Source organism: Strigops habroptila, chromosome 8 (genome assembly GCF_004027225.2).
Source record: "Strigops habroptila isolate Jane chromosome 8, bStrHab1.2.pri, whole genome shotgun sequence".
In the NCBI taxonomy this organism is placed as follows: Eukaryota; Metazoa; Chordata; class Aves; order Psittaciformes; family Psittacidae; genus Strigops; species Strigops habroptila.
The window spans coordinates 59,180,805-59,205,531 of NC_044284.2; the positions used below are offsets into that span (position 1 = coordinate 59,180,805).

General features: G+C 39.7%; 1 protein-coding gene across 6 annotated transcripts in view; it reads left to right on the top strand.

The window, feature by feature from the left end:
- Positions 1–24,727, top strand: part of FGGY (FGGY carbohydrate kinase domain containing) — a 299,368-nt gene that overhangs the window by 191,503 nt on the left and 83,138 nt on the right. For all 6 annotated transcript variants that reach the window (XR_003992624.1, XR_003992626.1, XR_003992625.1 and 3 more), the window contains one exon: positions 16,056–16,171. Coding sequence is in view for 1 of the 6 variants with exons in the window: in XM_030494718.1 (XP_030350578.1) it covers positions 16,056–16,171 (116 nt within the window). In the remaining 5 variants the exon portion in view is untranslated. The remainder of the gene's footprint in view (positions 1–16,055; positions 16,172–24,727) is intronic.

A 24,727-nucleotide genomic window follows, 5' to 3' on the forward strand; every position in this document is an offset into this window, starting at 1 on the left:
TGGTTTTGTTGTTGTATATAAAATAGCTAATACAGGCTCTATTGAGAACAAGCAATATTATGATATAATTTTACTTTCAAGGAAAAAAACTGAGTGTGCTTCCTGTCTAAATGGAAAAAGTAGGAGTGGTGTTGTCCTCAGTTCCTTGAATACAGCATCTGTGTGGAAGGTTAATGCTGCACAGTGCTTTCATCTCCCTAAAAAGAAGGGAAAAGGGGAATGTGTACAAGCATGATACACTGTTGCCACTTGCTCTTCATCTTTGTGCCATTCCCTGCTGCTCTGCCCTCTCTCCTCCTATCCCTGAGCTCTGTGGGCATACATACAATCACAGAATGGAGTTTGGGTTTGAAAGGATCATCTAGTTCCAAACCCCTACCGTGGGTAGGGGCACCTCACACTAGACCATGTCACCCAAAGCTCTGTCCGTGTGCAGTCTGGAATTGGAAAGAGCAGTTGGTGTAGTCTCCTTCATGAACGATATTGTCCTAAGTCATATTGGGTAATGTTTGCCCATGATCTGTGTAGTTTGAATGTGTATCTCAAAGACAACTTAGAATTCTTGAATGTTCACCATTCCTCACACTGATGCCCCGGTAGCACCAGGTATGAATGTAACAGGGGAGCTCTCTGGAAGGATTCCAATTGGTTTCAGACTTCTTGGATTTGTATACTTTGTCCTGTAGTAACTCTTCATTTTGTGTATAAGAGCAGTTCATAAACAGATGTCGAAACCCAACATGGTGCCTGAAATTTCCTGCTCTTTCTGACCTGCCTGTAACAACACAGACAATCCTTATTTACACAGGTTAGTTCCACTGGTAATCTATCCAAATAAATTTCCTGTTAACTCTTTCAGGTTATGTCTCTTTAAATGTGGATCAAAGGAAAGTTATACCTTCTAAAATACTAAGAGTCAAGAGATTCCTAATTAATTAAAGTAGATGCTCATTTGCTTTGGCACAAGCAGAATAAGAGAGAGAGAAAGCAGGAGGGAGAGTAAAAAGGATGATGTCCAAAATGACATAGCACAAATTACCTTGTAGCTGTAATATCTGCTGTGCTAATGGGAATCACTTGAGGCTGATCTCTAAGGCTTCACCCGCTATCTCAATTGCATTTTGGTTTATCTGCAAGGGCTTCTATTTGTGTGTGTGTGTGTGTATGCACACATGTGTGCATAAAATAGGGAATATGGTTTGACCTTATTAAATTTGAAGCTCTGCTTGGAGGAATATTGCTCAAGAAAAACCACATCAGGCCAGGCGTTTGAAAATGCAGACTGGTTTAGAGAAAGCATTTTAATATATTGAAGCCTCAAGCCATCTACCTCTGCTCCTGAGAGCTCTACCTGAAAACTTCCAGGGCTGAATAATTTAAGGTTTGGGGGGTTTTTAATCTTTCTACAAGAAATACTAGTCTGATGTTTTATTTTCTTAAAGTCTGAACTCCGCAGAACTTTTTTTTTCAGAACTGTTTATCCTCACTCCAGACATGAACCTTGGAAAGGTGGCAGAAAAAACAAACAGCTGCTGTGTTTTTGGGCAGTCTGCATTCCTTTCAACTCGCTGAGATCAGACTTGTGCTGAGATTTTCAAATTATTTGTCCTAGGGCTTAACCACTTTCACTCCTGCTTAAAAGTCAGTGAGTTTGCCATAGTGGTGCTTGGGAGAGCTGTCATGCAGAGCCTTAATGACTCGAGAACTATGAATATATGATGTGTTCTTAGGGCTTTTTATTATTGTTTCATTCCAACTTCACCTCCCTCCCTAATCATCTTTCCATTTTTGGACTCCAACCTTTTCTTAACTTAAGCATTTTGCTGAAGGTATTCTAGGGAATTTTGTTTTCATTTTGGTTTCGGGGGTAAATTTGGTGCATATAAAAATGTTTTTAATGGACCAAAGTGGAGGTAATAAAATAAGACTGTCACATTCCCAATGCCCAGAGTTGGAAATTATCTTCTGCAAGCTTGGGTTTCTTTCCTTCAAAAGTGGCATACAGGAAGAAGAGCCGTTGGTCCCATGGCAGTGTTTTGTGCTCTCTTTATGAGGTCTCCAAAATAAGTTCTGTTGAGTCTGATGTAAGAGGTGGAAGAATCAGGACAATGCAAGTATTTGCTCGTAGCAGCCTTCCAATATCTGGAAGAGGCCTACAAGGATTCTCAGAGGGACTCTTCATCAGGGACTGTAGCAATAGGACAAGGTTCTATTGCAGTTGAGTTCAAACTGAAACAGGGGAAGTTCAGGTTAGATATGAGGAAGTTCTTTACTGTGAGGGTGGGGAGGCACTGGAACAGGTTGCCCAAAGAAGTGGTGAATGCTCCATCCCTGGCAGTGTTCAAGGCCAGGTTGGACAGAGCCTTGGGCCACATGGTCTAGTGTGAGGCATCCCTGCCCATGGCAGGGGGGTTAGAACTACGTGATCTTAAGGTCCTTTCCAACCCAAACTATTCTATGATTCTATGAGTATTTAATGGTTGAGGCCTTCGTGTGGGGCCTTCTACTTGTGCCTTGTAAGTAGCCTAAATCCTGAGCATGTCTCGCAGTCCCCTCCCTTTCCAATTCATGGAACTTCCCTGAGTAAAGAGATTGCTTGTACCAGATCACTATTTTGTGATACTGGGCAGGATGCTGAGGCCAAACGTGTGTTTACTAGCAACTAGAGTTAATGGAAAAACAAAGCACTCAGTCCAGTTCTGAAGGGCTTTTCAGTTAACCATGTTCGTCCTGTTCTTTGGGCTTTTTTCCAGCAAAGCACTTAGGCACGTGCTTAAAGTTAAAGCATGTGCTTAAGTGCTTTGCTGGTCTGGGTCCTTTATTTGCTGTCCAAGCATGTTGGTATGAACAGACTGTTGGTTGTATCAATGTTTGGGGAACTGTTCTTAACACTGTTCTTTTTACTCCTCTGAACTTTTTGCCCACTTACAGCCCAGAAAAGATCATTTGTGATTTCAGTATGACACAGATTTGCAAACAGTCTGTAAGTTGTTGATTGAGATTAATTTGCGGTGATTATGAAGAAATTGTGTATTTGGAGAAATCAAGGTCTGTCCACCCAGAGAAGTTTCATCTGATGCCTTGCTCCAGCAGACTGCCAGCACGTGTTGTACGACAAGAGCATCTTCAGAGAGTTAACAGTGCGTTTAGCCCATGCTATGACACATTTATTCCTTCTCCCAGAAAATTCTCTTTAACTCAGTGCTGCCTTTTAGGTGGCACTTGCTGTGATTTTTTTGATCTGGATGTAGGTTTGTTTGTTTATTTCTGTTTTTCATTTCTGCAGTCCAGAGTTTTGTATCTCTGATTACTGCAGGACAGCAGGTCTTGTGCTGTCCCTCCTCCTCCTCAATCTTATACCATCCATGGCAAGTCAGGACAGGAGAACTCCGTTAAATTCAGGCCTTAGGATCTCGGTCTGCACCTTCCAGCAGCGAAGGTGCCCTCTCACCTTTAGAGCCATCTTAGAACATCAGCGACTTAATTTTCTTTGTGCTTTTCTTTGTCAAGGTGCAAACCACTTTACACTAAGGAAAAAGGCTTAATTAAGCAGGATGTACAGCCTGATATTGCTGACTTAATTGCTGGAGTTAGTAAGGACTATCTATATAGAGTAAACGAAGCACAAAAGTGCATTTGCTTATGCAAACAAGTGACTTACATAAATGCTCCGGTTGACGTCAAAGCCACTGTTCGTTCAGGTCAGGTTACTCACACCTAACTCTTTGTAGGAGCAAGCTCATAGATAAATAATAATTTGCAAAATTGCATTTTAAAAATTGTTCTTAATTTCTCTTCCAGGGTTTCTATAGTCATCTTCTAATTCCATCACTTCATTTGGTAAAACACACATTCTTGCTTTTTTTTTTTCTTCATTAAAAGGATATAAAGCATTAAAGAGGGAATAAAGCATTCTTTAATAAAGCATTCTTTAGTTCTTCAGGCAGCTAATAGGAGTTCTGAATTGGCTTTTAGTCCATTCTTCTCTGTGCTTGAAGCATTTGCAAGTGTATTTTCTGCAAGTATAATTCAAGTATCAAGAAAGGGAAAGACAAATATTTAGTGTTGTTAGAACTGCATGAAAGGGTTCATTAGTTTAGAGTAGTGGTAAACTCCACCCTTCTGGTTCAACCGTCACCTTTCACAGTGTTTAGTGGAAGGCAAGCTGGGGCATTGCCTGGCTTACCTGGGAGGGTTAGCTCTGTCTATGAGAGAGCTGCGGATGTTCATTCCCAGATGGAGTTGTTTTTAAGATTTAAATGAATGTAAAAACCCCACTGATGCCCACCTTCCTTGTGTAACAGGCTAAACCATCTGAAATTAGAAGAGCAACATCTTTCTTTTAGCCACTCTTCTAAGAGCCCTTGGGTTGATGTTTGGTTGTTATAACAAGTCAGGGGTCATTTTGTCCAGTCTCTTATACAATGGCAGCAGTAATTGTTTCAGAGGGAGAAAAGAAGGGAGATATCCTAGAACTGACAACATGTTAACATCCTTCTGGGGATAGCTCTTTTGAATCTTGCTCAATTAATGAGGGTTTATGTTCGTGTATATGATTTCTCTCTATCATTATGGCTGGAAGCAGTTTACATATCCATGTAATGTAGTGGGCTTTTTCTTTTTCTTTCTTTAGTTCTTTTCCTGTTAAGGTTTTTGTCCCAGCAATACCTATACCTCTTTTCAATTGCGTAAAGGTTGCTTGTATTGTTTGAATGTCTTTATTGCTGTATTCTGAGGAATAGTAACACTCGATTTATATACTCTGTAGCCTTCCTTATTTTCTGTATTGATCTCCCATCCCTCTCCCTACTGATGTTATAAGCTTGTTGCTTTATTTCTGGAAATTTATGAATGCTTTTACTCACTTCTGTTACCTGTTTCAGAACTCCTTGCAGATCTATTTGGTGGGGTTTTCTTTGCTATCCAAATAATACTGTTGATCTCCTTGCTTTTGGAGTTTTGTTCAAGAAATACGTCCTGTTTTTAACATGAATGCAGTTCCAAAGGACTGTAAACTCAAGCCATTATGATTATTATTAAATATACTCTAGAAATAGGTGCAGCGATGTTGTTACTTAAAAGATTAAAATATAAGCATACAATACAGCATATGATGTGTATGCAATGAGCCATTTTGCTTTCCCTTTGTTTTAAATGCCTTACCTTAAAATCTAACCATCAAAAATGTTTTTGGAAATCGATACTGATGACTTACATTTTGATCAAATATAATTTGTGTTTAGACATGAGTGATGATTTTAAAAGTATACATTGACTGAACTGATTTTTGTGACAGGAGGTCACAACACACCTCATTGCCTGTGTAGGAATCTCTAACATGCAACTTTGATTCAGGTGCACATGACAGCCAAATCCTGTCATCCTAATTCAAGTAAGACTGGAAGGTGGTTTGCCTGAATAAAAAAGGAGGGCCTAACATTAGAGTTTACCATGTGAAATTGGATCAGTCTACATCAAAATGTAGTTATTAAAACTTTCTTCTAGTGCAGTACTCTTGGCAATTTCCTTGCTTTTGTTCTGGTTTCACTTAGGCTTTGTCTGGCCACAAGTGCATGACAGCCTAGGTTCCAGTTCAGCACAGTCTGACTAAGCTGCTAAGAACTCCCATTAACTCTACTGACATTTCTTCAGGACTCTGTAGTCACACATATGCTTAAGGACCATGCTAAGTTAGACTTTCATCAGTTTTGTCCTTTGGAATAGATGCATTATTTACTCATGAATTAGTAAAATGTGTCTGTATAATGAACTTATGAAGAGATTTCTGGACTAACAGTTCCCTCTCTCAAAATATCAATGTTAGGGGTTGTAAGGGTGGTTTTTTCCTCACCATGCTAACTCTACTCAATTATATGAAAACAGCATAAACCATACCATGAAGTGCAGCATTGCTCATGTGGAGATTTCCTTTGCTAGTCAATGTATAGAATGTCAGTGTCCACTGCAGGCCAGACATTGCCCTCAGCATCATGACACCTTTTTAAACCACTGGAAAAGTCCACAGTACTTCCTAAGTCTCTGCTCCCTAAACAGGGATGTTGGATGTGCATATCGCATGTTTTCTTTTCACGCAGTAGAAGGATAAACTGTCGTGGAGGTAATAACTGCAATCTTCCTTTAGGCTCCTGATGCCAATCCTGTGGAATACTAAAGTCTAGTATAATATAGCTAAAAAATCATAGAATCATCTAGGTTGGAAAAGACCTTTAAAATCATCACGTCCAACCGTTACCTCAGCACTGCCAAGTCCACCACTAAACCGTGTCACTGAGGGCCTCATCTACGTGTTTTTTGAACACTTCCAGGGACAGTGATTCCACCACTGCCCTGGGCAGCCTGTTCCAATGCCTGAGCACCCTCTTGGTGTGGATATGGATACTTTCAATTTTAATTAAGAGTTTTAACTGCCTGAAGAAGGTAACAGGAGAAGGTAGGTAAGTTTTTTACATACAAGCTCTTCATTGAAACAGATATTTAACTTCCTATTGCAGAGTAGTTTGCTTGAAATACTGAGCTTGAAAGAGTATAACTTTCTGAATAAATGGGGCTGAATCGCTGCTGATGTTGCATAATAGCAGGAGGTATGTCCAGAGGGCAGGCTGCCGCACTGGGGCAGCTACATCCATGGGCTTTATTTCCAGCTCTGCTTTTCACTTGCCTTGCCATTTTTGGATTATTTTTATAACCTCTCCTCTACTTATTAAGCTTTTAAAACTTACAGTCAATTTTACGTATGTGCACACCTCTTGTTACTCTCATATTTAAACTGTAGCTGTGCATAGGAAGATTTTTCATGTGTTCAGCATCATAGTATCTGAATGGTGTCTTTCTGCCTGGGTCTGGAGTTCAAGATTCAATTCAGGGGTCTGAGTGAGGTTTACTGTTTGACCCTTTGCCAAGTCACTCCATTTCTTTTGCCTCTGTTTGCCATCTTTTAAAGGAATGGATTAATATTTCCAATCCCACATGCTATGTCTGATTTGTCTAGACAATACATTTTTGTGTCTAGGACTGTGTCTCATTATGTGTTTTTCAACAATGCCGAAGACAATGGGCTTGAATCTTGGTTGGGTGTCTGTAATACAATACAGAATGAAGTTAATAAAATAGCAAGCTGTCTGCTGACTGTGTGCTTCCCCTTGCCTCATGACATGGGGAGGCGTATGTGGGTGGATAAAACAGTCTTATTTTGTACTTTCTGGTCCAATTCAACGTGTTTAGCCAAATGCATCCCTGATTTGAATCCACTGAAATGATTGGATGTACACAAGGGATTAATCTGACTCGATGTGTTGCACTTGAGATGGGTGGTTCCCTTCAGGTCTGATGACATAACTTCTAGGAAAGCTGAATTTAAGTGTCTAAGCCTTTAAATCTTTTGATAGTGTGTTCCTAAGGAGAAGCACACTTTTTTCTCTGTTTTGGACTCTTGTATATAGTAAAAGAAACATCATCTCATTGTTGTTGGTGTGATTCACCTTCTGCTGTATGACGTCTTTGACTTTCATTTGCAGTGTTTGATGAATTTATTTGTATTTTTTTAAAGAATGGGTTTAAATAGATTGCAGCAAACAATCACTGTCAGGTACTTGCTTCCAATCCAAAGTAAATGTGTGTATACAACATGCCAGTTTTCTTACAGTACTTATATATCAAATGCATACTTTCACATCTCTGGCAAGATATACAAAAGTTACATTTTTAACATACCTTATCCAACAGAGCATTTTATTTATGTGGGTTGATCCTTTGAGTCTGAATGTCACAGAAGTGGTTTTCCCAACAGTCTGTCAGTAAGTTTGAGGTTTATCTGTCTAATAATACAACATCAGTCTCATACCTCTTCTGGAGTATAGGAAACATCTACACTTTATATTTCTCAAGAGACTTCTGTGCTTATTGTGGTGGTAATTGGAGGTCACTCTTAACTCCAGTTGGGGTGGTCAGTAGGTTGATACCAGAGTGCTGCTTTGAAGCCTTGTGCTGCTATGTAGTCTTTGAAAATGATCCTATTGTTCTTTTTTTTCCTTCAAAGTGGCACCCAGGCTTTAAATATAACATGGAATCCTGTCAGGGAGTGTCTGTAATCAGAGGAGATTAATTATAGATGTGGGTGTAGAAAATTGCAAATGCGAATTGTGTTTTTCATACAATAAAATCTATCCCTTGAAGTAAGCAATGTATTTGCGTAGAAAGTTCTGTGACTTAAAAGCCAGCCAAACCCTTCCAAAGTGTTACAGCATGAACAGCAAATACTAGAGCAGATTTGAGTTAATTACTTGTTTGTCCCCTTTACAGAAGTAATTTTAACTTCTTGATTTACTAATGGAAAGACTTTCTTTCCTGCTCACCAATTGTCGCCAAGGGCTTTGAGTAGGACTTAAACACACACACATGGTGGCATGAGTTCAGGAGATTCAAGAGCCCTGCTTCTACATACAGTATCCTGACCGAAGACCAGGAGGCCCGTAGTAATATGTCTGCCTTGAAATGCCTCCTATCATTGAGGTCCTGGAAAAAATCTGCAAGGAAGCTATGTTATGGTTGTACAAGAAATTGTTTTCTGGTATTTTCTTCCTGGATAGTGTTGGGAATTTATCTAATACTGAAATGGTGCAGGCCAGCAAGTGGGCATGGAGCCAGTCTTTGGGGCACGTTCTTGGCCAGTGCTTTTCTTCATGTCGTGTGACCTTTGCCAGAGTTGGAGCTTCTCTGACTGCATGTGAGAACCAGTCGTGGCCATATCTGGCTGTTTTGGCTGCCTCAGGACAGCTGCCCTTGGAGGCATGGGGACCATTTCTGTGCTTGAATGTGTAACATAGGTTTCCCTGAGCAGTGGTGGGGGGTTGGAACTGGATGAGCTTTAAGGTCCCTTCCAACCCAAACCATTCTCTGTTTCTATGACTGTGAAGGAGTCTGTTAGGAGCATACAAGTTCACTGAGTCAGCACTGTTCAGGAGAAAAAGGAAGGAATAGTGTATCTTGTCAAACAAATACTTTAAACACTGATTTTAAAGAAAACCTCTGAAATCTTTAGGCCACATGTAGTATTTTAATATCTTTTTTGATTTTTTTTTTTTTTTTTGACAACAAAAGAAGTATTGGCTTGAAAGCCTTTGGAAAGGTGTTGTATAGTCAAATATCAGTATTGTTGTTAGCTTCGATGCATCCAGCTTATAGGTCACGAGCTGTTCACTGTCCTTTAGGTTGATGACTTTTGTGGATTGGTATCTTCTACCAAACTTGAGATAATGAGATAATAAAGACATCTAAAAAAATCAAAAGAAAATCCAAAGAAGTTTTGGAACATCAGTTCTTGAAGGTTGAGATCTGAAGTTTAATCTTATTTCACCATCGACCTTAGTGTTAACTAATCTTGGCATTGCATCACATCACACAGAAGGAAGGAAATTCATCCTAGAGTTTTAAATATGTACTTACTTATATATCTTCTTTTTCCTCTGCAGTTTTAGTGAAGATTTCAAGGTGGGGAGAAAGCTTTGCTTTTGCTGTGAAATTTAACTTTTTTAAAGAACTCTAAATAGCAGCCAGAGTAGTTTTTATTACTTGTGATAAATATGAGCATTATCCAGAGCATAGAAAGGATGAAGCTAATAGAATTGCTGACATTGATTGCCATCGTTTCCTTGCTACCTTTATTGGCCAGATTTAAGTCCTCAGATATGCAAAGACTGAAAGTCAAGGCCTGTGAGTGCAAGTGGAATGTGTCTGCTAGTTGTCCCAAACAGGCTTCCCCACCTGTCTTTTCCTTTGGCATGCTGAATGTTTTGTTAAAAGAAAGCAAACCCTTTTCAGGCAAGAGTCATATTGCCCTGCTGTACTAAGACAATGGGTTTGGGCAGGCAGGAATTTCATAGGCTTTGGGTCAAAGGCAATAATAATAAAAAGCAGTGTGTTGTAAATATTAGGAACTTGGGATTTGCACGGTTGGGTGGATGGAACAGACCCTGACATGTTTTGGTTTGTGTACACGCAATTAAAGACCTGTTGAATAGGTGCAATGAGTGAAACACAGACTCTATGTGAAATGCTTGGCCCTGTGGTTTAATATGCCTGTGAGATCTCCTGTAGTAGCTTAGTGACAGCAGGTGCAGCTCTTCTTACGCTCCTGTGAGCTCAACCTCATGCTCTTTGATTCCCTTTAGCAAATGCTGAACATGGGCAGCATCTCATACATTTTACACGTTTCAAGACTAAATGACAAGGTGTCAGATTTTTTCTCCTATTCCCTTAGGACAACCTGCCCTCTTCCCATTTTCCCCAAAGCAACCAAATACACCAAGCAGGCAGATAAATATATAAATACCAGGGATGTATGTGGGCCTAATAATCTGGTTCTGTTTCAAAGGTCATGTATTAATGTATATGACTACATATATGCAGGGACTAATTACATGTTTCCTATTGCTCTGTGATAGCCTCTGCTGTATTTCAGGCTCTTGTAGTACCAGCGCCCAGTTGTGTTTAATATAAATTATCTTGGATGCTGGGTGTATGTGTGCTGCATCTCCATGTTTTGTCTGGACCATTTTTGCAGGAACCAGAGTCAGATCTGTGACTGTCAGAGCAGTGGTTTGCTCGGTTTTGTGAAAGCCTCGAGACTCTGGGGTGCATAATTTGGGACGACATTGACAGCTTGGTCCAGATGTCAGTAGGTGGAGGAGTTCACTTGAGCAGGATCTACGCGCTGGTGTTCAATTTGAATTCAAAATCTGTTTTAAATTGAAAGCTTGCAGAACAAAAGGAAAAACATGTTTGATGTTGTGACGGTCACACTCCATTGTTTCAGGTCTCCTCCTTGCCACTAGAATGTCATATAGCTTTCTTAGTACTTGATTCTTTGTAGCTCCAGATAAATCTAGCCAATAGACCACAGAAAGTTATTTTATCCTACTGCACAGTATTCCTTTTGGGACCTGACTATGCCCTATCCTAGCTTCTATGGGACTTGGCATTGGTACAGCAGATACCTCACTGCCAAGACATTCTCAGGATGGAAGTGACCCATTGAACATATTTGGTGATTAAACTGTTGCACTGGTACAGATGCCTGCAAAATTAATTATGTTTATGAGTTTAAATTCATTTCTGAGCAGTTAAGATGAATGAAGCAGGTCCTTTTGCTCTGGAATTAAGAGTGAAGCCTCCACTTGCTTCAGGATGGTCAAGACAGGGTTCTCTGCCTTTAAAGCTGGTAGCTGACTCATTTTCCAGGCGAACTGGTATTGTACCAACCCTCTTGAATGGTCATTCATAAATGCCTTATGGGGTTACTTTTCAGGGAAAACCTGTTTCTTTTAGTAACTCCTTGTGAGTAGGACTTTTATATGTCCTATATAAACCTATATAGGACCTGTATAACCTATGCTGAAAATTAGGATGACTTCCAAGAGAACACTGCAGTTATGGAATACCCCCAACTGTATTTTGTTGTCAAAGACAGAAAGTATTTTCCCAGGCAGGGCAGACTCTGCAGAGTTGGGAGTCATGTCCATGCTTGCTTTATCCCTTTTGGAGTGTGAAAGATGGTGTCAGCAAAGAACAGGCCAAAGCATAAAGCTCTGGTAATTCTTAAGTAGCTGTAGAGAAGTTTTTTGTGACCTTTATCTTAGACACATTTTTATGGCAGTAACTAAGCCTGTACAAAATTTCCTATTTTTTAATGAGTGTATCTGATTTCCTTCTCTCCAAGAAGTACAACAGAGTGAAAGAGAATACTCAGGATGAGTAGACAGTGTGGGAAGAGCCACATATCAACTAACTTTGAGCTCACGAGTTGCTTTGACCATAAGTCTAAGTCGCCCTGAATCCTTTTGAAGTGGGGGCAAATAGTTGCTTCCTGACAGCATTTGAGGAGTTACCAGCCTGTATTCACTAAAGACTCTGTGAACCTCATGGTCTTCTTAGGAGGACATACTGCTGGTGGGTTTTTCAGAATGCTGAGGTTCTGGTCATACAGGACTTCACCACAGCTGCAGTCAGTCCTCAGCAAGAGCTGTGCAAAAGCTAGGCAGGAGTAGATTGTGCAATATGCTGTGTCCAGCCAAAGCTAATGGATGTGGCAGGGATTCTTTCTTTTCTTGAGGCTGTTGGATGCAAGTACAATCCTATAGTTCTTTGTAGACTAGAATTTATAAGAAACTCTAAACATAATCGTGTTCCTGTTGAAAATCTGGTTTAAATATAATAAAAATTTTCCATCTAAAAGGGTTGGGTTTTTTTCAGTAGGAGTATTCTAAGCAAAACTTTTTGTTCTGAACAGAGAAAGGAAATCTTTCATTTCATTTTACTGGGAATATGCTTGAGGAAAACAGTCTTCACGTTCCTGGTATTTCAGCCTACCTAAATATGGCCTGTGCTATTGAGGAGTTCCATACCATGTCTTCTCCAGTCCTGCATTACATTAGGCAGTTGGGAGAGGGCTGTTGCATAGATGGTTGCATATTAACTCAGCACCTCTGAATCCAGTTGATCCTGGTAGTGAAGTAAGGGCAACATTTGCGTCTATCCATCTGGTTCATCCAGCTTCAGCTAGTGCAAGTCTGGTTGTGGCCAAATAATTGAGGCAATCCTGCCAAATAGTTAGGGAAAAAAACGGAATATACCACAGTGAATATCAGTGCTGGTTCTGGTTAATGTCTGCCCTTTGTCTCATGCAATTTAGGAGTTGTGTGAAATCAAAGTTATCTAATAGTTGAGGCTTTCTTTGTAGGCGCAATGATTTGGTTTCTCTGCATCCTCTTTACCATGATGTCTTTCTGGATATACTTTTTCCAAGCTACAAGCCGTGCTATCGCCCTCGCAGGCTGATACTCTGGAGAATTTTGGAGCAATCAATCACCCATAAAGCTAATATATATCTATCTTTGCCATTGGTATTCAGAAGTGGACAACCAGGAACAAACTGCTCTCTCTACATGTGCATACAGCTCTCTAGGACATACAGATTGAGCAGCTGTGTGTAATTCATCAGGTAGGTGGCAGGGATTTGAGTTCAACACATGCAGGTTCTTTTGAAGCACAGAGTGAAGTTAATCTCTTGTTATGGGCATCTCCAATCCTTTTTTCTTGAACTGTTATCTAAGAGACCAGAATGCCTTTCTGCAGTATAATATGTTCTCTTAGATATTAATGATTTGTATAAAGCTATATTGTTCAATTAAACACGTACTTTTTACATGGCAATGAGTGGTGGTAAGGGTGGAATAAGGAGCTTAAACCCCAGAGAAGTGTAAAGGCTTGGACTGCATTTACAACAAGCATTTAGAGGTTCTTCTTGTGGCCATGAAAATAAAAACCTGTTAGTGTTTTAGCTCAGATTTGAGGTTGGTCTTCATATCAGAACCTTCCGCTGACAGATCTGCCAGTTCATATGGAAGAGGTGTTCTTCCCAGTTCGTCTTTTCTATATTGTATTTCAAAGTTCAACCAGAAATCATCTATTTATCCTTCTTCTGTAAGCCCTTTGCATTTATATATCTACACAAGTAGGATGAAAATGCTTACAGCCCCATTGCCATTGCATACTAGAGTATTTTCAATCCAGCTGTACCCAGTAAGAGAGTTCCGATCCTCTGGAATTTGGTGGATTGGCAAGGGCCAATCTGTCCCTGTTTACTCTGTCTCAGTGGGCCTATGTATGTAGTGTGGTGTTCCTCAGAGTGAGCTGCCTGCAAGAACTGGCCCCTGTTTAAAACATGCTCTTTGGCAACCAGCAAGGCTGCTCCGGTTTCTCTTTGGATAAGCATGGAGACAGAGGGAATTGCTTTGTGGTCTTTGAAAGTGGGGAGCTGTGACATTTAACTCTCATCGTTAGAGCATTTTTCAGGGTGTGGCAATAGTTCGTAACATTGATCTAATTAGAAAAATACATGTTGAGCTGTGATGATATTTGTTGTGATTTGGTATTTACCATATATGGGAAAACTCGATGCATTATTGTTTCACTTTTTATGTCTAACTTCTTCCTGAAGTGACGACTGAGCGTTGGAATAGGTTGCCTGGAGAGGTTGTGGAGTCTCCTTCCCTGGAGATACTGAAGAGCCATCTGGACACAATCCTGAGCAATGTGCTTCAGGTGACCCTGCTTTAGCAGGGAGGTTGGACTAGATGATTTCTGGTGGACCCTTCAATCCTCAACCATTCCGTGACATGATCTTTATTTCAAATATCCTGGCTTTATTTTTCCTTTTAATAAGAGATTTGAGCTGATTTGGGGAAAATGTTTATTTTCCTCCAATATTTTCTTCAGCCTAGAATTTATTTCTGCACCCAGTTTTTGTCAAAGGTCCTAATTAGATTTCTGTGTCTGGCTTTTAAATCCTTGGAAATTGGAATTTCTTATATCAACATTGTCATTGCTGCACTTACAGGTCATGTGCTTTTCTGTTTTCAAAGGAGGCACTCAGTTGTAATTGTCTGATCTATTCTTAACCTGTGTCAAAACTGTTTGAAGAGTAACCCTGAAATAATCCTCAGAGTATTTATAAGGATATAAATAGTTATCCCTATTTCTTTTTCCCCCAAAATCTGTAATGATAATAAATTCTTTAATTGCAAAGAGCAAAAAGTGCACCTTTATAAACAGTGGGATTGCAAATGGACATCACCAGTCCTCTGGCTGTAAAACCCTGGTCATTCCAAAAGAACAGAATTAAGTGAAACATGATGCATTTGAAATACACATTTCTGTCCTGGATGAGGAAAACCATCATCTGCTCAGTGTCACATAGGAGGTTGTGCACAGAGAACAGTGCCCTTAACTGTCCAGCCCCATGAGAATCCAGTTTGATTTGAATATACATGTTCATCCTAACGAAAATAATATGTCTATGAAAGCACACCTTGGGTAAAAATGAGTCGCAAATAAGCTGTCTTGTAAGACATCAAAGCAAATCCATCTCTGAAAGGGGTCTCTCTTTTGAGAACAGTTATGGTGTTGTTTCGCTGAAACGCATCTGGGATGTCTTGCACTTGATGGTACTGCAGCCCAAGGCTGCAGGAAACTGAAATTTTCAGTGGTATTCAGCATTATTAATATCTTTTATTTTATTGACTTTTCAGGCAGAATTTAATGCTGATCTTCTGAGATGATGCTTAGTGTTCAGACAGAAAACAGGTTGTGGAATACTAAATCTTCAGTAACATTATTCATATTTTGGGGGGAATGAGAGGTTGGGAATATTGATTGTTTTACAAAACAGAAAACCCCCATTCTATTTGTTCCGATAGATGTTTCTACAGGTGCTCTTGTCTTTTGTTCATATTCTGCTCCTGTAGTCTGCCCTGTACTGTCACAGTGAAGTTCAGCATCAGCTTATCAGGAATGAGACTTGAGACAAGAACTTCATATTGTGTTCAGTGGCTTCATGGCTAATGCGGTTCCAGTGTGTCACTGAACTGCCATCAGCTTCTGCTGAAATGCAGATCTCATGGTACTGGTACTTGAACACAGGCTACGCAGAAACTCTTGTAGCTGGATGCCCTTTTGCTTGTACGCATTCACCTGATAAGGTCATTTTGTACCTCAGGTATTGAAGCAGTGCCATTTAACCTAATTATCAGTGTATCCATAATCTCCTGTAAATTGTAATTCAGCTTGAACGTAAGTAACAGAAAGTTTTCCTAAGGACACACTATGTACAAAACATTGCTGTTTAGGTACAGCCTGGAAAAGCAGGGATCTTTCTCTGAGCTGCTTGCTGAAGAGCTGTTGTGTTCATGCTATGCTGTCTTCTAGGCATATGCACGGCCTGTTATTTGACTGATTTATGCAATGAAGTGGCCAGACCAGGAGTTGTTTCAGCAGAGAAGAATCTTAAACATAAGGTCCTTTTAAGGTCTTCAGGACATACACTCCAAACAGAAACCATTTTTTTTTAATGTTAGCATTATGCTTGGCATTTTTGACAGTGAATGAAGAGATGATTTTGCACAAACTTCTTTCTAGTTACACGTTTAAAACCAAATTGTGTTCATTTGCCTGATTCCGTGCCTGTATTGTCTCTTTTCTAGGTCCCTCTGTACAGTAGTGTGCAAGTGGACATATACCTCTGATAGAGGTTGGGATGACAGTTTCTGGAAAATGATTGGTTTGGAAGATTTGGTGGAGGATAAGTATGAAAAAATAGGTATGTTTTGTACATATACCTAAAAAGATGTATACATATACACACACATATCTCTATATAAAATTATATACGTATATATAAAAATATATATTAAAAGATACATACATATAAAATTATCTTTTTCTGTATTATTGTGAATGTCAGGAGGAATATAGCAGGACTTGATGAAGCTTCAGAGGAGTTTGATAACAAGGCTGGATGCCCAGAGGTAACAGCTTTCCTAAGTACACATTTTACTTTGCATTGTCACGAAACACTGTGTTTAAACTTCCTATCTTCTACCCTTCTGAAAGGCCTAGCAAGCCTTTCAGTACTGCTCAGTCTCAACAGCAGAGGAGTAAATGGGAGCCTCAGAACTGATTACATGAAGGAAACACCTAATACAGGTATAGTGGATGGCAGGGTACAAAGAAAAGCCACAATGTAGTACTTTATAGCTGTTACTGACAGCAGGTTTTGCAACCTGTACGCATCTCCCTTACAGTAGTTTTCAAGAAAAGTGCTACTTGTGCTTGTTGTTATCTTCATACCCTTTTCTCCACTCTCTTAGAACCTAAGTTTAATTAGAATGGTAGCCTTGCTAATAGCAATTCCTACAGCAGATATTCATTAAAAGTCCATAATGTTAATATACCAGAAAATTTCCAGGATAACTTTATTAGACTTTCCCTGTTAAGTTAATGGACTTTTAATGGATGTCCTAAGCAGACATGTCATTAACAAGAATATTACCAGACATGAATTAAAATCTGCTCATTCATCAAAGTTAATTATCTGAAATTTCCTTTGATATTTTTTAATGTCTAGCACTTTGAACAAGTTTGTACAGCAGTTTAAATGCAGTAACATGAAATGGAAATGGTGGAGGGAGGACTGTAGTGAAATGAAATGCAATGAAATCTATTCATTTTTCTGATCACCACAAAATATACCATAAGTCATTTTCACGTTATCAGAAAATTGTACTTGAAAGCTTCCTTCAATAGATTTCAGCTTTTCCCCTGCAACTGAAACTGCTTATGCAAAGGTATAAACCCGCTAGGAATATGAGGCTTTTAGCTTCTTGAGGTTTTAGTTGGAATAAAGTTCTTACAGCATCTATCACATGTGGCTTTTAGCAAGTCTTCAACAAGTTAAAATAAGACTTGCAATAAATACATGTTTTTACCAGAAAAATTGAACATCTCAGCAGCTGGTGATCCAATGGAAGAGTATTTTAAAAATGAATTATTTATGAAGTGTAAGCTAAGGCTTTAATATAATATTTATGCAATGCACTTCAAGGACAGTGCAAAGCAATTTGCCATTTCAAGTAACTAAACATCCATGTTTGAAATGATAAAGTAGCCATTAATAAAAGGGCCTTTTGTTGTGATGGAAGCCTCATAAAACTAATCTATATATGGTTCAACATTTAGCAAGACAAAAAATTATTAATTTCCAATATCAGGCTTACATTTTTGTTAGAACACAAGGTTTACAAAAGAAATCAGTAAATTAACTTCTGTTGATAGGTTAGATATAAGGAAGAAGTTCTTTACTGTGAGGGTGGTGAAGCACTGGCACAGGTTGCCCAAAGAAGTGGTGAATGCTCCATCCCTGGCAGTGTTCAAGGCCAGGTTGGACACAGCCTTGGGTGACGTGGTCTAGTGTGAGGTGTCGCTGCCAGTGGCAGGGAGGTTGGAACTGGATGATCTTAAAGTCCTTTCCAGCCCAAACTATTCTATGGTTCTACAATAGGGGTTTCTTGCAAGACACAAATGTTTTCCTGAGTTAATGGGGAGAGTGTCTAGTTCCCTGGGCAATTGTGTTGGTTTTCGAGAAACAAACCATAGAATATCTGAGTGCGTCTCAGCTGGTATTGGAGAAGCAGAATCTGACCTCCAGAATTGCACCAGGCTGTGGGCTACATCTTGAAGCTTCTGAAAAGCACATACTTTTCTTCACCTTTGATTCTCATATTCTTGGGCTGATTAGGTGTATCTGAAGTATAAGACACTTTTCATTCTGCATAGTAATGCTGAAACCTGGCCTTAGGTGGAATATATGCTTATTTTCATGCCCATTTGTCTGACCTTGCCTTTTTTAAAAAGGAAGGTGTTACATTTGTTGTATTTAGCTGTGTGATAAAATCATAAAAAAGCAGGACAGTGACCTTCATTCATGTGTGTGTGAAGAGGGAGTAAGGAGCTCTCTGTGAATGTGGAAACCAGATAGCAACTACTCCTTCATTCCTTTATCTTCCACACTGCACCTGTTGGAGTCTCTCGGAAGAGTTTAGCTTCAGAAGGAGACAAAACGTGCCCAAAACAGAGCAACTCACTCCCCACCCAGAAGCTACTCAACAATGCTGAAGTCTGTGTTGAGAGCTGTGTCAGTGCTTTGCTTTCTGCCACCCCTAAACTTATCGGTATCTCTCTACATGGGAAAATGGGAATGGTAACATTTTTCCAGTAAGAGTTTGGGTGGTTTGCTTGTTTTAATGAGTGTTTAGTGTTGTTGGACTTGGGAAGAGCACCCTGAATAAGCTCAGCTTTCCTTTAATGACTTTAAATTGATCAGGACAGTTTAGATCCACCTACCGGGAAAGTGCCATTCAGTCACTCAACCAGCACTGGTCAAATTGCAGTCTTGTATAGCGGGAGACTGCTTCCTACCAACTCCCAAGGCATTGACATTGATGGTGAGGCACCATCATTGCATAGATCTCCTCCCAGGAGCCCACAAATGCTACACTGAGCACAAGGATCACACCTTGCACAAACTCAACTCAAGTTATATTTGGGATATTGCTTCAGGGTGCTGTCCCGTAAGTGAATAAGCCTCAGCTGCTGTTAAGTTCCTCACATTATACAAAAGGAAGGCAATTTGTTTAAGTAACTCATCTGGACCAACAATTAGAGAGTGTGCTTCCATGAGGCACATCATAGTGTGCTACAGCTGACAGAAAAGAATTTGAAGCAGTAGATTTAGCTGGCTTGCAGATTAAGGAACTCGAACCTGCCAGATAACCTAGGTAGGAGTAGGTTGAAGAGAGATCGCACATGGTCAAAAACTTCTCCTAAAATGAAAACAAAACCAAAACCTAAAAAGTCTGAAGTAATCCTAGTGGAATTTCCTTTTCTGTTCTCAAGCTTGTCCAAGTCAGTGTATGTCTGCTCAAGGTTTGTTTAGCTGAAATACAAGGATGTATTTTAGTGCCTGCACGTCCCCCTTGTAAAGAGGGGGACATATCTCTCCTGAAAGATTAGCAGGCTCTGAATCATCATTTCTTTCTAAACAAAGCAAAATGTCCCAAGATAAAATGGGCAAAATTTTCTTACTGTAGCAAAAGTAAATACGTAGTTGACCAGTTTAAAATAGGCAGAAAAGTTATGTGGTTTTGCTTTAGTTTTATTAGATCTCTTTAAAAAAAATCATTCTTGTTTCCATTCAGAAGGAACTATAGATGAATAGTTACGACTAGATGTTTTCTTATAACTAATAAGAAATTACTTAAGAACAACTTCTTTAATGTGCGTATTTCTTTATTCTGATGAAGACACTTTTAAATATCACTTTTAAAATGGCTTGCCCTTTAAGGATATATTTACTGTAACCACAGTGGTGCTTGTGGTTCCAGGTAGTACGCTTCTCCTAGTTTCAGTTTAACTTAACATATGACCTTGTTGATAAGGGAGACCCTCACATGTGACCTTTAGGATCTTCCACAAACCTTTCCCACATCAAGATGTGGGTTCACATATGAGAATTCCCAGGCCTTTGACATTTTACATTTCTCAGAGCAGATTAACCTTTCAGGGAATCTATGTAATAAGTTGTTTGTGGTCCTTTCTGTACCTTGTGAATTTACTGCTCATGTCTGTGAAGGTAAAGAGTCTTATCTGGAGATAGTACAAAATTTATTGATCCCATTAATTTGCCCACCAAGAGAATAGAAGATGTCTTGTATTCAAAACCACTCTGAAAGTGTTGTGTACTACAGGCATTAGCATTTATCTGCTGTGGTGATAGCACATGATGAGTATCTATTTGTGGTATTGTAAAACCTAGAAAGACATTAACAATTCCGTTAAAATTTCATGTACTCCAGACCTTTTAGGGTACTGAAGCATATATTCCATTTGGAGGAAAATGCCTGATAAATTTTCACCACAGCCCTCTACTTCAGGGGCTACTTCAGGGACCAAATAATGATTTTTTATTGAATGGTAATATTTTATACCAGGTCTTTTTTTTGGTTGAAGATGGGCCTTTGTCTGAGAGAGCATTGCAGGTACTGCAGAATAGGTTTTACTCATCTTGTAGGTTGTGTGTCGAAGGCTAAAATATATCTTTTGTGAAGGGCAGTTTGTTACCTTCTTTCATCTGTGATGGAGCAGTGCAATGATTTTAATGATTTTTTTAAAAGACTCATATTTGGAAATATAGCCCTTCAGCAGGATAAAGATTTCATAAACCCATTTCCCAGCTTTTTCTGACTAGGAATTTACAGCCACATCCTCAGAAGTGAATACACACATGGCTCATATTTATGGGACCTTTATGAACATCTGAGGCAAAACTGAGGAAAGCATTTGGATTGTTTAAATCTCAGAAATTTTATGGAAAATCAGTGCTTGCCTTGAACTTGGAGTACTTGACATTGATATGCTAATGAAAATAACTCTTGCATGCACAGATTGTAATTTCAGCAGGTGGGATTTTGTAGACCACCATCATCAACAATCCTGTTCACAAAATGATAAACTTAAAATTACTGGGATTTTTTTTTTCCTTAATATTTCATATGAAAGGATAATACGGAGATCAGTTTTATGGCTGTCTTCAAGCAGCGCTTCTCTCTGCTTCATATCTTTGGATCTGTAGCTTTAGCATAAGACTGGTAGAATTCTTTCATGTTTGATACTGACTGCAAGGGATGGTGGTGTAAGGAAGAACATCCTCTGGTTCTTATACATCTCTTTACTTAAATCCCACTTCGGATCTTTTACCCACTCGTCCTTCTTAACCACCTTCAAGAATAATGCTTCCCATTTTCCACAGATTGCCTTAATCCATCTCCAGGAGGATTTCTTCTGATTTATTATTTTATTGTTTTGTTTTTAAACTTTGTCACTGTCTTCTCAATTATGAAGGGTTCATCTTCCATACATCAGTACAATAGTGTCACCCTCCCTGTCCCAGCACTCGGACTGTGCTTGAGTGTACAGCCCTAGCATCTTGCAGTCTCTTGTCCGTAACTCTTAACTCCAGGACTTTGGGGACTGGAAGCTTGATGTTTTAATGCACATGGGCATCTGTATATTCCATTTTGAATTCCCTGGAAGGAAGGGTCAGTAGAATTGTAAGACTGGATATTCTTTTCGAATGCTCTTGCATTCTTAGTACTTATTCATACATTAGTAGCAAAGAAAACTGTAGATGATTTGGGACTTGCTAGCTGTGACTCTTGATTGGTACCTGCTGTCATTCTGACTGTGCACAACCTTTACAGTATACTGGGTTTTCATATATAGGTGCAGCTCTGTGTTCCTTTAGGCATTCAAACAAGTGACAAAACAGCAGGCTATTTATTCATCAACGTGTCATATATATATGAATGTTTATATTCCTACATGTGCCACTGTCTACTTCAATATACAAAGCTAATGAAGATAACAGTATTGTATACCTCTCTTTTTAAACTTCAAATAGAGCCTGCCTAGGTTTTGTATTTTGTCAGAAGGAGTCTTCTCCTGTAGTAGTACAGAAGTGCTATTCGAAATAGTACTTGGAAGTTCTATTCATTTATTGACATTTAGGCTGAAAATGGAAGATTCAGTCCAGGGAGGGAGAGTACAGTCAATATTAACTTATGCTGCAGCAGCTGTGAAGGGAATGGTCAATCCATTAGTTCTGCCAGTTTTCTATCTATCTCCTCCAAGGCCTTTGATGCCAGGTGCTCCTGGGTGTATGAGGGATTCCTTGAAGGCTGAGAGAAAGGGATGATGATTTGTTTTTTCAGGTCAGCTTGTAGCTGCCAGTTCTTCGTAAAGCTGGGTTGTAACAACAAGCTTTAAACAGTATACTTTGCAAATGGTAGAGAATAAGAAGTAAAAAGATTCTGTGAAGTATGGGATCCCTTTACAGTCTGTTTTTGGGCTTTTGCTATCCTCAATAAATTACAACACGTTGCAATTTTAAACAAAATTAAAAGGGTGAATCAGGGGATATTTACACTTACATGCTGTCAAAATCCATGGAATTTACAACTGAAGAGTGTTCCAAATATGCTAACATTTTTCTGGCTTCCTGTCGTTTCAGTCTGTCCAAGAGCTGTAGCAACTGTAAAGGAGCTGAAACTGGCACAGTGCAAAGAGGTTTTAGGGTGTCTCCTTCCTCAAAGCTTGAGGCATTATTTCATAATATATGATTCAGCAGTAAGAAGTTAGAAAGAATTTTTCTCAGAAAAGCTACATGTTCCTGTGATTTCTATTTTATTTTATGTTTTTTCCATCTTGAGATCACTGCATCACATGAATGGAAATTATCTAGTCCAGCTTCCCCTGCTCAAAGCAGGGTCACCTACAGCAGGTTGCTCGGGGCTGTGTCCCCTTGAGTTTTGGGTGTTTCCGAGAATGGAGACTCCAAATCTCCCTGGGCAACCTGTTCCAGTGTCTTGACCACCTTTCCCCAACAAAAACATTTTTCAGAGGTGTCCCTGCCCATGGCAGGGGGTTGGAACCAGATGAGCTTTAAGGCCCTTCTAACCCAAACCACTCTGATTCCATATTTCAGTATGTGTGCCTTGACACTTGTACTGTCACTGGGTGCCACTGAGAAGAGTCTTGCTTCATTGTCTTTACCCCCATCAGATATTTATATAGGCATTGTTATGATCTGCAACCCGCCACCACCTTCAAGCCTTCCCTTTACTGGGCTTAAAGTCTCAGGTGTCTCAGTCTTTCCTTGTATGACATGCCTCAGTCATCTTTGGGGTCCTTCTTTAGACTTGTTCCGGTACCTCCATGTTCCCTCTGTACTGGGGAGCCCAGTATAAAGCACAACATCCAGCTGTGTCCTCCTGAGAAGAGAGCAAAGGTCACCTGCCTGGGCCTGCTGGTGGCACTTCTCTTAATGTGGCCCAGGCTGCTGGCTGCTTGTGCTGCAGGGGCACATCGCTGGCTCACGTTCACTGTAGTGTCCACCTGGCCTCATGGTCTTTTTCTGCCAAGTTGCTTTCCAGTTGGCCCCCAGCCTGCTCTGATACATGGGTCCTTCCACCTCATGTGCAGAACTTTGCTTTTCCCTTTCTTGAATTTCCTGAGTCAGACAGTTTTTCCAGCTTGAGATAGTCTTCCTCTTTCCGATAACTGTTCTTTAATAGGCCGGGCTAAATTTGGGTAGCTCAGGTTTCTTCACAGTGCTTCCTGGGTGACATTTTCCATTCCGCTTCCACTGTAAGGAAAAGAACCATCATTCACCCTGCTTATCATCAGGTTGAGTCCTGCTGGCAGATGGTACCTTTCCGCTTCTACCTCTCTGTTGCAAGGAACGAGGAGAACTGTGTGGTGTTCTTTCATCCTCAGGTTCTGTCACAGCTGAGACAGCTAATAGCAAAAGCTTAGAGCTTTCAAAAGTAATAATACAAAGATTTCCCACTGGCCGCTTCTGGAGTTTTGGTCTCAGACTCTGCCTGCCTGGGGAATCACATTTTGTTCTAGTCTGGCAACATTGTGGACTTGTGAACTTTCTCTTTCCTCTTTCCTGTATGAAAACGAGGAGCTTTTTCTTGGAATTTTTGTTTTTAAAGTCATAGGAGAAGCTTTGAGCAGACCTTGAGCTTGTTGTGATTGCTTCATATTTAAATTTCTCAAATATTATCCTCCTTTCTTATTTTTCATACAGTTCTAAAAAAAGAAAAGCAAAAAAAAGCATTTCTCAGAATAGTTCTGGGTCATTTCTGCTTTTTACCTGATTCTTCCTCTTCCTGGTCCCGATTTGTTCTTCATCTTCTTCTTTTTGCTTGAGCCTCACGCTGAGATAGCTTTTAAACCAGTGGTGTCTGCTTTATGAGTCAGGATTCACAAACCCAGAAGGACTATTTCAAACATTTTGCCAACTTCCTCTAAGTCAGAGGCTGTTGGACTCCCTAAAATTAATGCTTGAATAGTTCAAAGTGTATCTTAGAACCAATCTTGGTTTTATGATTTCCTGTGATGGAGAACCTACTTCAGATTTCAAGCTTTTGATTGCTAGTTGCTGTCATTTCTCAAAATTAATGAATTAATTAAAGAATACAGTTTATTTTTCATCTGAACTTTAACTTCCTACTCCTGTCTGGCAGGCTGCAGTGACATGCCTGACCTGCACAGACTGAAGTTTCCTACGTTAAAGGAAAACACTGAGCTGCTTGAGGTTTTTTCCCCCAAAACTCTTGTGTGAACTGTCACACTTCTCAATCCTTGTAATTGCTTTCCTGACTCATTTCTGACCCATTTATAATGCATCAATATCTTCTCAGTACGGGCATTAGAGCTGGATACTGTGTGAATGTAGTGGGGAATAGGCTTG